Source organism: Fusarium graminearum, chromosome 1, assembly GCF_000240135.3.
Source record: "Fusarium graminearum PH-1 chromosome 1, whole genome shotgun sequence".
Taxonomy (NCBI): Eukaryota; Fungi; Ascomycota; class Sordariomycetes; order Hypocreales; family Nectriaceae; genus Fusarium; species Fusarium graminearum.
The window spans coordinates 329,778-342,720 of record NC_026474.1 but is presented as its reverse complement, the minus strand read 5'-3'; the positions used below and the strand labels follow the sequence as shown (position 1 = coordinate 342,720).

The window sequence follows — 12,943 nt, the reverse complement described above, 5'->3', positions numbered from 1 at the left end:
GTAGGAAAAATCATCCGGTCTTATTGAGTCATCATGATGTCCTTGTCGGCTGCTGGAATGTCGGTTGGTGCATTCCCAGGCGCTCTGCCCGACTGGACAAACCTCAACGTCCTCCAACGCAATACTCTCCCTCCTAGAGCTCATTTCTACTCTTACCCCGACCAAGAGTCAGCACTCTCCTTCAACCGGGACCAAAGCCTTTTTCACAGTCTTAATGGGACATGGAAATTCCACTACGACCCAAGCCCTCTCGATGCCCCAATCTGGGAGACTGCCAACACCACTTCATGGGATGACATTGAAGTCCCAGGTATGTGGCAGCTCCAGGGCTATGGGGCTCCTCACTACACCAATATCGACTACCCATTCTCGGTGACGCCACCTAATGTCTCCTACGTTAACCCAACTGGCTCTTACTGGCGTCAGTTTGAGGTTCCTGAGGATTGGGAAGGCGACCAGATCCGATTGAGGTTTGAAGGTGTTGATAGTGCGTTCCATGTACGAGTAAATGGTGAGGATGTGGGCTACGCGCAAGGTAGTCGTAATCCTCATGAGTTCGACATTACGGACTATCTCTCTTCTGACAAGGCTAATGAACTGGCCGTGCGCGTCTACCAGTGGTCTGATGGGTCTTACATCGAAGATCAAGATCAATGGTGGCTCTCTGGTATCTTTCGCGACGTTTATCTCATCCCGTTTTCTGAATCCTCAATCATTGACTACCAAGTTGACTCTGAGCTGAGCGACTCTTTTGATCAAGGCTCCATCAAGGTCAATGTCACCGTTCAAGGCCAAGAAGGCGATTTAGCCATTAACCTGCTCTCTGCAAATGGTTCAACAATTGACGAATGGAAAGGATCGTCGTCCGAGATATACAAGAAACAAATCTCTGGCGACGACTTTCATCTCTGGTCTGCCGAGACGCCTTACCTCTACACTCTACTCATCACCTACAACGGCCGAACAATAAGTCAAAAGGCTGGGCTTCGACGCGTTGAGATGAAGGGTCCCAACTTTTACGTCAACGGAAAACCAATCATCATTTACGGTGTCAATAGACATGAGCACCATCATCTCACGGGCCGCACAGTCAGCTACGAGAACATGCGAAAAGATCTTATCCTTATGAAGAAATCCAACATCAACGCCATCCGTGCAGCTCATCAGCCTCACCACCCTGACTTTTTCGATGTGGCAGATGAACTCGGGTTCTACATCATCGGCGAGGCCGATCTTGAGTGTCATGGTTTCAGGTCCTTTGAAGATACTGAGGAAAAGGCAGCAGAGTGGTTGTCCAATAACCCGGACTGGGAAGACGCATATATCGACAGAGCCCGTCAGCTTGTTGAGCGATACAAGAACCATGCCTCCATTATCATCTGGTCTCTTGGCAACGAGTGTTTCTATGGTCAGAACCACGCTGCCATGAGTAAGTGGATTCGAGAGCGAGATCCAAGTCGTATTATACACTATGAGCAGGATCATGAGGCCAAATCGACGGATATGTACAGTCAGATGTATACTACTCCTGACTATGTCCGACAATTCATTAAGGACCACGGTGACAAGCCAGTTCTCCTTTGCGAGTTTGCTCAGTAAGTCAGCTCTGTCGATCATCACCTTGCGAAGCTAATATCGTTACAGTGCTATGGGTAACGGCCCCGGCGGTCTTGTGGAGTACATTGACATGTTCAGAACCGAGCCGCTTTCTCAAGGTGGTCTTGTCTGGGAATGGAGTAACCATGGAATCCTCAAGGAAGAGGGCAATGTCACTTACTATGCCTATGGTGGTGATTTTGGCGACCATCCTAATGACGCAGACTTTATCATGGATGGTTTGACTTTGTCCGACCACTCACCCATGCCTTCTCTCAGAGAGTATGCCAAAGTGATTCAGCCAGTGTCAGTCTTGCTGGCAAAGAATGGCAGTGCGATAACCATCACGAACCATTACGACTTCCTGGATCTGAGCCACCTTGATGCTTCGTGGCACGTGGTTGCAGATGGTGTCAAGACTGATCCCCAGAGTCTTTCTTTGCCTCGTGTACCACCAGGCGAAAACAGAACTCTGGCTATTCCATCTGTCGAGAACATAACTACAGGCGATTGTTGGGTTACTTTGGAGTTCAAACTCAAAGAGGATACCCTTTGGGCTACCGAGGGACATCTTATCGCTTGGGACCAACTTCACATCGAGCGACCCGCTTCAGCATCTAAGAACGCGGCGTCTCTCACCCGCCGTGCTAACACCTCCGAATTTGAAAGAAAGGGCACAAGTCTTAGCTACAAGAATGGAGACTCCTCCTTTGGGTTCGATCTCCTCCAAGGCAATGTCACATGGACCAAAAATGGTGTTGATATCTTCCAACGCGGCCCAGAGCTCTCCTTCTACCGCGCCCTGACACAGAACGATGCTTCTGGATCAGGCGATGGCCCAATGTGGGACCGAGCTAGAATCCCAATGATATACCCTCAAGTCAGAGACGTGACATGGAAGACTGACGAAGACGGCGCGACCGTCCACTACAAAGTTTGGGTCGGCGTCAAGACACAAGCGTGGGGTATCGAGGCAGACATGATCTACAAAATCCCCTCCTCAGGTCCAGAGCTTCAGCTTCAAGCCAGCGGCGAATTTATCGGCAAGAACTCCTCTCATACGATTCCTCGCATCGGTCTCATGGCTGTTCTACCAGAATCCTTTGACGACGTATCATGGTTCGGTCGTGGTCCAGGCGAGAGCTACAAAGACTCCAAACAAGCAGGTCGCATTGGAGAATACAGTTCTAACGTGCCGGATCTGTTTACACACTACGATTACCCACAAGAGAATGGTAACCGAGAAGATCTGCGTTGGCTCAAGATCGGCAACAAGGACGCCGCGCTTGATGCAAGGCGGGCAAAGGGCGAGACATTCACTTTTACGGCCAGAAGATACATGCCTTTTGATTTGGATGACGCCAAGCACCCTCATGACTTGAAGCCCTTGAACATGACAGTCTTGCATCTGGATTATGATAGCAATGGACTGGGCAGTGCGACTGTTGCTGTGAGGCCGTTTGAGCAGCATAGGTGTTACATGAAGGCTTTTGACTTTACATTTGACTTTAGCATTGTTTAGTGAAAGGGCTTTACTGTAAACAAGAGTTTTGAATACAATTTGAGGAGAGGTCTATCGCTAACACTATTTATCTTTACCAGTTTTTATGCGTGACAATATATCAACAGATCAGTCGTTGTACACTATATAGAAGGTGTTTGTTCCCCTATCTCCTGGCACTGTATTGTTACTTCAGTCGATGCTTCGTGAGTCGTTACAAAATTCGGAGGATGATCATGACCTAGCAAGCAGCAGACTTAGACATGGCAAGTTTTATCCTGACTGGATAATGTGTGAATTGTGAATCTTCACATGCCCTAAGTCTCTTTAACAGGATCCAAACCACGATCTCGGATAAAGATTGTACCAAACAAGCATGCGCCAATCAGAGGGACTTGCAGTATAAACACACTATGACTGGCTGCCATGTAGGCGTCGAGAACACCAGGCTCCTTACGCATGCCTTCTGGTAGGACATACGTTGAGCCAGCGAGATCTTTGCGGTCAGCAGGCAAGGTCGCGCTTAACTGAGCTTGGAGGACTGCAGCCGAGATGGCAAGACCGCAAGCGCCGCCCATACATCGATAGAAATTTCGATTCGAGATAATGACAGCCCGACGACTTTTGGGTGAATGGGCTTGGAGGGCGATGAGGGTTGGTTGGAAGATAGCGCCTACTCCTGTTCCAACTATGGCTAGAATCACGGCGATGACAGCCGGGCTGGTATGTCGATTAAAGATTAAAGCCAGACCCGCTCCCCTATTTTGGTTAGTATCTTAGTCATGGCCAAAGCTCCAGATGTGCCAGACTTACAGTGTCCAGAGTGTGAAACCAGCAATAATCACCTCTCCATATCTCAAGCGACGGCTGATATACTGCCCTGAACCAATTGAAGAGATTGCCTGCCCAGCTACTAGAGGAGTATAGATTGCCGCCGATTTGAGGGCACTGTACTGCCGAGGGTTTTGAAGGTAAAGAGGGACGTAATATAGATATGACTGATAGACAGCACCGAACAAGAAATTCTGGGCCAGCATAATGGAGAGAGTTATGTTCTTGTAAATATTTACTTAAGAAGGTTTGCTACATCAGTATAGCCGACAAGTAACATGTAAAGAATGTGTACTTACCTGGCATCATGGGAAGCTTTGCCATTTTCCATTCCCACATGATAAATACGAGGAGTAGTGCGCTGCCGACACTGAGCATACTGATGGAGAGAGGTGAGTCCCAAGAGAAATATGATCCTCCTGTAAGTTGTGTTAGAGATAATGATAGCACGGGATGGTAGGAGTGACGTACCTCCGGAAATTGGGATGAGGAGAAGAACAATTCCAGTGCCGGAGACAATTGTACCCATCCAATCAATCTTCCTAATACCTTCCCAAAACCCAACGGTAGCGGCCTTGGATGGAAGAAAGTAGTATGAAAGCACCGCTGTGCAGAATGACAAAGGCGAAATAAGCCAAAAGAAGGCTCTCCATGATGTCCGACCCATGACTCCCGCAGCGATAAATGGACCAACGACATTGCCCAGCCCAACGGCAGCTCCTATCACGCCTTGAACCTGTCCTCTTTGTTCAAGAGTGACGATATCCGATATGATAATGTTGACAAGGTTTTGTACACCACCTCCACCAATACCGGCGATAGCTCTGCAGACATATAACATTATTGCATTTTGACTAAAGGAACAAAGCAAGTCTGCAAAACAAAGAAGTAGGATGGCAGATATAAAGACGACTTTGCGACCAAAGACATCGGAGAGTCTGCCGTAGAGCATCTGGAAACAAGTATTGGCAACCAGACTGGCTGTTCCAGCCCAAGAGATTGTATTTTCAGCATTCAAGTCGTGGGCGATTGTGGGAAGCATCACAGAAATGCCATTTTGGTCGATGATGACGAGAAGTAGTGAAGCTGATAGAGTGGCGAGGGCGATGCCTAGTTGACGTCGTGGTAGGAGATTGACTTGATCATGAAGCGACTTTTCATCTTTGGTGAGTACTTGAGATGCCATGTTGTATTATATCATTCATTGGCGTAGAAAGATGCCATAAAGTAAACGATTGTCTATGATCAATGTGACGGGATGAGTCGACTTAGTTACCCTACTGCTGATTACCGGTTTCGGAGTGGGTCTCGGACTTTGTCCATGGGATTCGGCCGACAGCTCGGCTCCCTGATGAAGTGAGGGTATTTCATCGTATATACGATCCCATATTAATAATGATGCTGTCGGCACACGGCAACTCTACAACTTGGCATGGGTCAGCTATTGCAGCTGCTGTTTTAGTAACAAGTTGCATTTTTGGGTGTGAAGGTCTGTCATCTGTGGACCTGGTTGCGAGAACACTGGCTTCACTGTCAGAATCATCAACATGGTCAACTTTCAAGGCTAACTTGGCCAAACACCGAATCTATCATCTACAAACAGAGATCTTATGGCGCTTGAAATGAATTGCGATTTAATAAATGTTAGCAGTCAATAAGACTCAATTAATATGATCTTTGACAGGTTGTGACTGTTTTTGGGTAACGTATATGCAACGTTGTTTTTGAGGGCATGGCAATCGGTGCTCTTTTTAAGTGCTCAAGTGTCTTGAGACACAAGTCCATGAATTAAATTTCACTGTCGGAAATGTGGAATAATGTCTTCATCTGGAAATACACGATATTCCCTAGTTCTGTTCATCTCACTCTAGGCTCAGCTTGTGGTTCTTGTCGGTATCCAAGCCTCAGGGTATCGGAACAATTCGCTGCTAGAAGAATAAGAGACGAAATTAGTTGCTCAGCTTATGCTCCTTGGACCATACTTTTAAGTAGTTTATTTTTGTACACTGAGACGTAAGAGATAACCCTTCTGCGAACTACTGGCCAGGTAAGGTCGCGGTGCACTTTGCCAAGGTGATGAGATTCTACCCAGACGGAAAGGCATGATGGACCCAGAAAGAGTCATTCATTTACCTGGCATGAAACGACGTCAAAGAAGCTTTGTGACGTAACTGCTTTATTGACAAAGCATCAATTGAAACGGGGTGACTCTTCCAACAATGGGAGACAACAAAGAGTCAAGAGTAACCAAGTTATTTCAGAGAATCTGCCGCGAGATGTAATATGTATAACTAAGGCGTTCTTCTCCTGGTCTTAATCGTTCTTTTCTTCATCAAAAATCACTCACACGTCTAACCTCCACAACTCACATCTGCAACAACAACAACCCTGATCCGTCAGCATTCAAAATGTGTCAATTCTGGGTCGATAACCACCCCCTGACCGGTAAGAACCGAACCAGGATTGGTCCCGATTGCCAGAAGATCAGTTGCAAGTATTCGGAAGCCGGTAAAATCTGGCGAAGCATGACTGGTAGCCCCGGTGCGATGCAAACGGCCCGCGGCAATGCTGCTGGAGGCAGCCTCATCACCATTTGGCATGGAGCCGCCGGTGAGACTCCCCCCACGGCATATGTCAATGGGAGGCCGGTCATTGACCCAAACACAAACGCTGAGGGATCTGTAAGTCTTGAAAACTCTACCACCATCCCGGCATGTTCTTCAGCCGACCCGAGAATATCTTCTAGGACTCCACCAAGGAGTCCTGTGGAAATACTCAATCTCACTCCAAGCCCACCAAGGACCCCAGCGAGGGTAGGTACAAGACAAGGTATATCCTATAATTTCGGAATACCCAGAGATATTAGGAATCGAATTCGAGACGAGAGAGCCAGTACCGAAAGGGCAAGAAGGAGACGACGGATGAGAAGGGCAGGAATCGCGGGAATGAGAGAAAGAGCAGGGTTGAGAGGAAGGAGAGATAACTGATACTCTAGTTTTGGGTAAGTAGCTTGTTTTTCTTTTGTAGTATTGTGGGTATTATGGTCAGGGATAAAAGGTTACAGAGGATGATAAAAATAGAATTCAGTAGAATAAATTGTTTCTTGATGAATTGCAGCTTTTTGAACTTCTGGCAGACAAATTGGCTCTTAAGGCTTAGCTAGACTACAAAGATAAAGAAACTAAGGCTATTGTCTAAATAGCATAAACTGACTTGCTGATTTCGTCTCTTATGTATTCAGCAGCTAATATATACAGTACCCTGAAGGAGAGCATCTGACACTGGGACCTGGCAGTTTCACTTCCTCCGTCGATGAGGAATTACTAATACATGTATGTGTTAGTGTTTAGTGGTTACATGATGCAAAGTCATAAACTTGTTTTAGCTACACATCCCGTTATCACCAAAACCTTGTCATTCTCGATTGAACAATGCTATATGCAAGCGATATTAGAACAAGTTAGACAGATTGTATGTGCAATGAAGTTATATTTGCCGACAAAAACATTTAGATGCAGGATAAAGAAAGTGTTAAAAGCATGCGTTCGAACTTGCACCTCGCCCTCACTTGTCATTTCTCTCCATCTCTACTATATCTCTGAACGGCCTCTTCATGTCCCGACAAATACTCCTCCAATTTCTTGAGTGCATAAAAGTCATTCTTAGGAGATCCTGTCTTCGCGTTCTTGATGCACCAGCCCGGATACCACCCCTTGACCATCTTTTCTCCTTTGCGTGTGCATGTATCGAAGCCGATGATGACAGGGTTGTCGGATGCATCCATCATGATGCTGTAGGGATTGATGTTATTGTGCATGAGACCCAGGCTGTGCATGTGAAGGATTCCGTCTCGAATACTTTTCAAACAGCGCTTTGCATCGAGTGGTACACCAGTTGTGAGACGATCATGGAGACTCATGATGTAATCGCCAAAACAGAGCGCACGAATCTCGCCATTGATAACGTGGCATCCCCAGTACTTAGCGATGCTTGGATGAGGGTTTTTCATCAATAGCTCACAGGCTTTGGCTTCTGCCTGGACAAGGTGGTTGATATTGTCAGGACAGCCGGGCTTGTATTCGGTGAAGGAGGTGTACTTGAAATGGCAGAACTCCATCATCTGCTCAGGTACGACTGTAAGATCGGACTGGTGTTTGGGGCAAACATCTTCAAAGGGAACTGGAAAGGTCTCGATCGACTTGAGAGAAATTCCGAACCGATTCGCCAGGAACGAGGCGTAGGTCCTTGGGATGTCGTCCATAGCCACATCAGTCAAATCAATTTCGCTCAAGTCAAGGTTTTGAAAGTGCGTTAAGAAGAGACATTCAGAGACTCGGACGACGAATGCTTTCTCCTCGTTGATCCATACAGTGCCGGCCATACATTCGAACTTGAGGTTTTCGTCACACATTTGGACGCTGTCCATCATCTCAAGAGTCGGCAGAGACACCCATGCATCCTCCTCCTCCGTGGGGGTTTGCAAGAAGTGGACTTTGTGGTTGGAAGACTCGTTGTCATCTTGTTGAGGGGCACTGTCTTTGCGGACTCGTTTACTCCGTCGTGGAGACTCGGTGCTGTTGCTTAGTTTACGTTTCTGGTCTTTCATGTTGGATAGCGAGATGGCGTGGATGTAAAGTTGTTGAGTATCTGATAGGGTAGTATAATAATCTGGAAGAATGATTTGGAAGGAAAAGAAAGAGCAGAAGATGGAAGTTAAATAGAGGGCGGATGACGGAAAGGAAGGAATGTGTAGAACAAAGAAACGCACGGTTACGTGATGAGTAAGTCGGGACACTGTGGCTGCGTGGTAGAACAAAGGACCGCAAAAGTTGATCATGAGACATGGAGGCTCGAACAAGTCAGATGTAGCATCTCGTAGACCTGTTCAAGCCTAGATGATACTGTTCGTCTTGATAGGTATCACGTGTTTGATCACGTGAGCGCGTTTTATCTCTCTGTCTGCAGTTTTTCAACTTGCATTCTCGATCAATTAGTTTATCTTCAACAGAATTAGTCAATCAATTTATGCTATTTAGATAATATCCTTGATTATTTTATTTTTATAGCCTAATAGATTAAAAACTCCTCATTGACACCTAATGCTCAGCCTTATATTCTTGATGGAGGGTTGGAGCCAATAAGTTTGTGCATTCTGCTCACTGCCTCCTTAGCATCATCATTCATGTCATGGAACCACAGCCAGTTGAATCTTCCCTGCTGAAGATGGGGTAGAATCTTGAGCATATCATCACCAGCCTCCTTGTGCTGAAAGAACATCATATCGCCAACCTCAGCCGCTTGCTCGAGCTGCTTCTGCGCTCGAGGTCGTCTGACAGAGTCGTAAGCAGTTAGGGCGGCTTGAATTGCAGGTTGCTGACTGGCACCACGTTGATGCTGCTTAGCTAGCTCAGCAACGAGAGCGGACAGAACGAGAGCATCTTCTAGACCCTGAGCGGCACCGGCGGCCTGGAAAGGTAGGGAAGCGTGGGCGCTGTCGCCGACTAGAGCAACACGGTCGCGGAAGTATGCTGCGGTATGACGGTGATGGAAGAATCCCCACTTGACGGGCTTAGCTTTGGCAAGCAGTTCACGGAACTTTGGGTCGATTCCAGGGCCTTCAAAGTCGGCCATCATTTGCTCGTGGGGGATAAGCTCCGTGACTGCGTGTGGAATCTTCCATGCATTTAGACCATCTGCCACGCATAGAAGATAGTTGAATTCATTGCCCTGAGTGATTCGGTAGCTGATAGCACTTTTCTTGTGACCAAAGTAAAACTTGGCGACATCTGTGAGATCGCCCAAGATCTCGTAGGCCTCGTCCATGGGAATGACAGCGCGGTAACAGTAAGCACCAGCGTAAACGGGGGCGATCTGGTTGGGGTGCTTTTCCAGCACGTGGCCTCTGACGGTACTTTTGATGCCGTCGGCACCGGCGAGAATATCGCAGTTGGCTGTGGTGCCATCTTGGAAAGAAAGAGTCACGCCATCTGGGCTCTGCTTAATCTTTGTTAGACGTTTGCTGAACTTGACACTATCTTTGGGAACAAAGCTTGTCATGATATCAAGAAGTTCCTTTCGGTGGGCCTGATGATCTGGTTAATTGTCTGCAATCTTTGATATGTTGGGATGGTGGACTTACAGATTTGCGGATATAATCGGGGTGGCCCCATCCTGACTTCCCAACCCAAGGTTGATCACGGCCTGTGATAACAGAAGTTAGTATATGTTAAAGATCGAGTGGTTATATAAGAGTTTTACATACCAAATCCCTCCTCAAGAAGCATGCCCTCAAAGAAAATTGTCTGTGCGTCATCACCTTTATTTCCGACGCAGATCTTCTCATACAGTGGTCGGAAGCCAGGCTCAATCAAATCCATAGTGCGCATGCCGTTTGGGGCAAATCCAATTCCAGCGCTGAAAAGTCAGTGGATGGCCAAGTGCGAAAGACGCAGATAGTTTACTTACCCAACTGCTGAGAACTCCTTTGCATCTTCGTAGAGTGTGAACGAGATGCCCTTTTTGTGGAGAGCCATGGCCAAGGCGAGACCGCCAATGCCAGCGCCTGCATGGTGAGTTAGCGCTTTTGGGAAGGGAATGAGGTGTTTGACTTACCGACAATGGCGACATGGAATTCCTTTTCAGAAGTTACAGCCATTGCGTTATGACGTGTTGAGTGTGTCTGTATATGTAGGATGAAGGGAGTAGAAGCTGAATGAGTTATTGTTGGTTGGCAGTCATAGTCGTCACAAGAGGTTCTTATTAATTAAGTCTAGGTCAACTCTAACCCCCGACCCATAAGCGCGGGGCAAGGCCGGCATCGATTGCCTCACATCTAACCATACTATTTTCCGCTAGTCGTAATATGCAAAGACAAACGACAAAACGCGAAAGGCCGAAGTAAGTGGATGCTACCAATCTCCTCTCGGGCAAGATGTTCTCCTCTACTGTTGACTGCTTTGCGGAGAAGTTGATACAGCTTGTGAAGGCGATAAGGCCAAGGGTAGCTGCACAAGAACGGCTTGTGGATCTTTCCCCGAGCCGTAGTCTACCCCACGTTGACAATCTTCCCCAATCCATCTCCCGCTACGGCCGGATGCAGTATCGAGAGTGCCCACGTGACTGTCACAGGTCGCCGGGAAGGTCCCGAGGTGTCCCGTTATCTCCGCGGCTCTGTCTTCGTTGTTCGATTCTAGTTACCCGAATGAGACGCATCATCCAATGCTTATCGGCCAAACTGGATATCGGCCAACTCTGTAGCTACGTATTGTATCTGTTCTGTATAGCCAGAATTCCTGTGGCATCCAGCATTCCACCATACTCGGTATCATATCCTACATCGTGATATTCAGTTATTCTTTTTTCAACGATACAATAGTTATGATCTCAGAGAAAGCTATCTCCAACCCCCAAATACCTTGGACAGAGGTCGTTTCTGCTAAACGAGCAACTCGAGAGGCACTGCTCGAGAGGCATCGACCAGATGGCGATTCAGGATTGTGTGTCAGCACAGAGATCGTTGATGTTCAGGACATAATAAACTTGTTGGAAACAAAACACGTCTCGGCTCTTGATCTCATCCGCGGCTTCATTGCAAGGTAAGTAGTCTAGGTTTACAAAGCAAATAGTGGCATAGTTTCCTAATGCATACTATATCCAGAACTTATGATGCACATCGCAAGGTAGCCATTGCATCTCATCGTCAATCTACCATAAAGTGAACACATAGCTAATGATGACAGACAAATTGCCTGACAGAAATCTACTTTGACGATGCCATCGCGCAAGCAAAACGTCTCGATGACTTCCAACGAGAAAACGGTCGTCTCATGGGTCCTTTGCATGGTGTACCCGTCACAGTGAAGGATCAATTCAACATCGCTGGGCTTGACTCTACACTTGGGTACGTTGGAAGAGCCTTTTCACCAGCATCGTTTGATGCTCCCCTTGTGACGAGGATGAAAGAACTCGGAGCAGTCATCATCGCAAAGACGAACCTCCCTCAGAGTATTATGGTAAGTGGGACCTGCTTCGAACCTTGTGTACAACATCATTTAGTGACATCTCCAGTGGTGCGAGACAGATAATCCTCTTTGGGGTCTGACTACACACCCAGATGACCCGGCACTAACTCCCGGTGGCTCTTCCGGAGGAGAAGCAACTATGCTCGCTCTTGGCGGATCACTCATTGGCTGGGGAACAGATATTGGAGGTTCTATACGCATCCCAAGTCACATGAATGGTATCTGGGGTTTGAAGCCAAGTGTAAGCCGGCCATCGTTACGATCCTCAAAGTGGAATATCTGACGTGTATTCCAGAGCGGTCGCATGACCTATCGGGGTGTGGAGGTTACACTAGAAGGGCAACAACATATACCGTCAGCTATTGGTCCAATGGCTAGATCATTGGAATCTCTCACTTTGGCCACCAAGCTAGCTATCGAAGCAGAACATTGGACCATAGACCCGCAGCTTCCACCGCTGCCCTGGAAAGAAACCGTATTTCAGACATTTTCGGAACGAACACTTGTCATTGGTGCTCTACTGGATGACGGCCTGGTAAAGGTGCATCCACCTATCGAGCGAGTATTCCGTCAGACGTTAGAAAAGCTAAAGGCTGCGGGTCATGAGGTTGTAGAGTGGGACTCGAGTCTGCATCCCGAGATCATTGACCTTATGGTAAGCCGTTGTGAAGTATATAATGCAATCAAATACTGACATTCTCGTTAGGATACGTACTATACCTCTGATGGAGGCGAAGATATCCGAAGGGCTGTTGCAGAAGGAGGGGAGCCTTTTGTACCGCAGATCCAATCCTTGGTCGATCGTGGGAATCACATCTCGGTATACTCATACTGGCAGCTTAACAAACGCAAGGTAGCAGCCCAAAATGCGTACCATGACATGTGGAACGCCGCATGCTCTCTATCAGGAAAGACCGTCGACGTTCTCCTCATGCCTACGATGCCACACACTGCAGTGCCGCATGGATCTAGTCGCTGGACCGGTTATACAAAG

General features: G+C 47.3%; 6 protein-coding genes across 6 annotated transcripts in view; 3 read left to right on the top strand and 3 right to left on the bottom strand.

Moving 5' to 3' along the window:
- Window positions 1-57: 57 nt before the first annotated feature.
- FGSG_00096 (uncharacterized protein) lies at window positions 58-3,118 on the top strand (the record flags this gene model as incomplete). The annotated part of the gene is made up of 2 exons (XM_011317393.1): window positions 58-1,595; window positions 1,645-3,118. 2 exons carry the CDS (start codon window positions 58-60, stop codon window positions 3,116-3,118), a joined length of 3,012 nt encoding a protein of 1,003 aa, XP_011315695.1.
- A 296-nt stretch (window positions 3,119-3,414) lies between these two features.
- On the bottom strand, window positions 3,415-5,114 carry FGSG_00095 (uncharacterized protein; the record flags this gene model as incomplete). The annotated part of the gene is made up of 4 exons (XM_011317392.1): window positions 3,415-3,856; window positions 3,911-3,977; window positions 4,228-4,347; window positions 4,400-5,114. 4 exons carry the CDS (start codon window positions 5,112-5,114, stop codon window positions 3,415-3,417), a joined length of 1,344 nt encoding a protein of 447 aa, XP_011315694.1.
- A 1,222-nt stretch (window positions 5,115-6,336) lies between these two features.
- On the top strand, window positions 6,337-6,915 carry FGSG_00094 (uncharacterized protein; the record flags this gene model as incomplete). The annotated part of the gene is made up of 1 exon (XM_011317391.1): window positions 6,337-6,915. One exon carries the CDS (start codon window positions 6,337-6,339, stop codon window positions 6,913-6,915), a length of 579 nt encoding a protein of 192 aa, XP_011315693.1.
- A 584-nt stretch (window positions 6,916-7,499) lies between these two features.
- FGSG_00093 (uncharacterized protein) lies at window positions 7,500-8,309 on the bottom strand (the record flags this gene model as incomplete). Its single annotated transcript, XM_011317390.1, has 1 exon — window positions 7,500-8,309. The coding sequence occupies one exon, from the start codon at window positions 8,307-8,309 to the stop codon at window positions 7,500-7,502; it is 810 nt and encodes a 269-aa protein (XP_011315692.1).
- A 728-nt stretch (window positions 8,310-9,037) lies between these two features.
- FGSG_00092 (uncharacterized protein) lies at window positions 9,038-10,583 on the bottom strand (the record flags this gene model as incomplete). Its single annotated transcript, XM_011317389.1, has 5 exons — window positions 9,038-10,012; window positions 10,068-10,129; window positions 10,191-10,342; window positions 10,394-10,490; window positions 10,541-10,583. 5 exons carry the CDS (start codon window positions 10,581-10,583, stop codon window positions 9,038-9,040), a joined length of 1,329 nt encoding a protein of 442 aa, XP_011315691.1.
- A 1,300-nt stretch (window positions 10,584-11,883) lies between these two features.
- The window catches only part of FGSG_11673 (uncharacterized protein), a gene marked incomplete at both ends in the record, with an annotated part of 1,426 nt that continues 366 nt past the window's right edge, over window positions 11,884-12,943 (top strand). Inside the window, 4 exons of the mRNA XM_011317388.1 lie at window positions 11,884-11,940; window positions 11,996-12,190; window positions 12,245-12,604; window positions 12,656-12,932. Of these exons, the coding sequence (XP_011315690.1) occupies window positions 11,884-11,940; window positions 11,996-12,190; window positions 12,245-12,604; window positions 12,656-12,932 (889 nt within the window). The remainder of the gene's footprint in view (window positions 11,941-11,995; window positions 12,191-12,244; window positions 12,605-12,655; window positions 12,933-12,943) is intronic.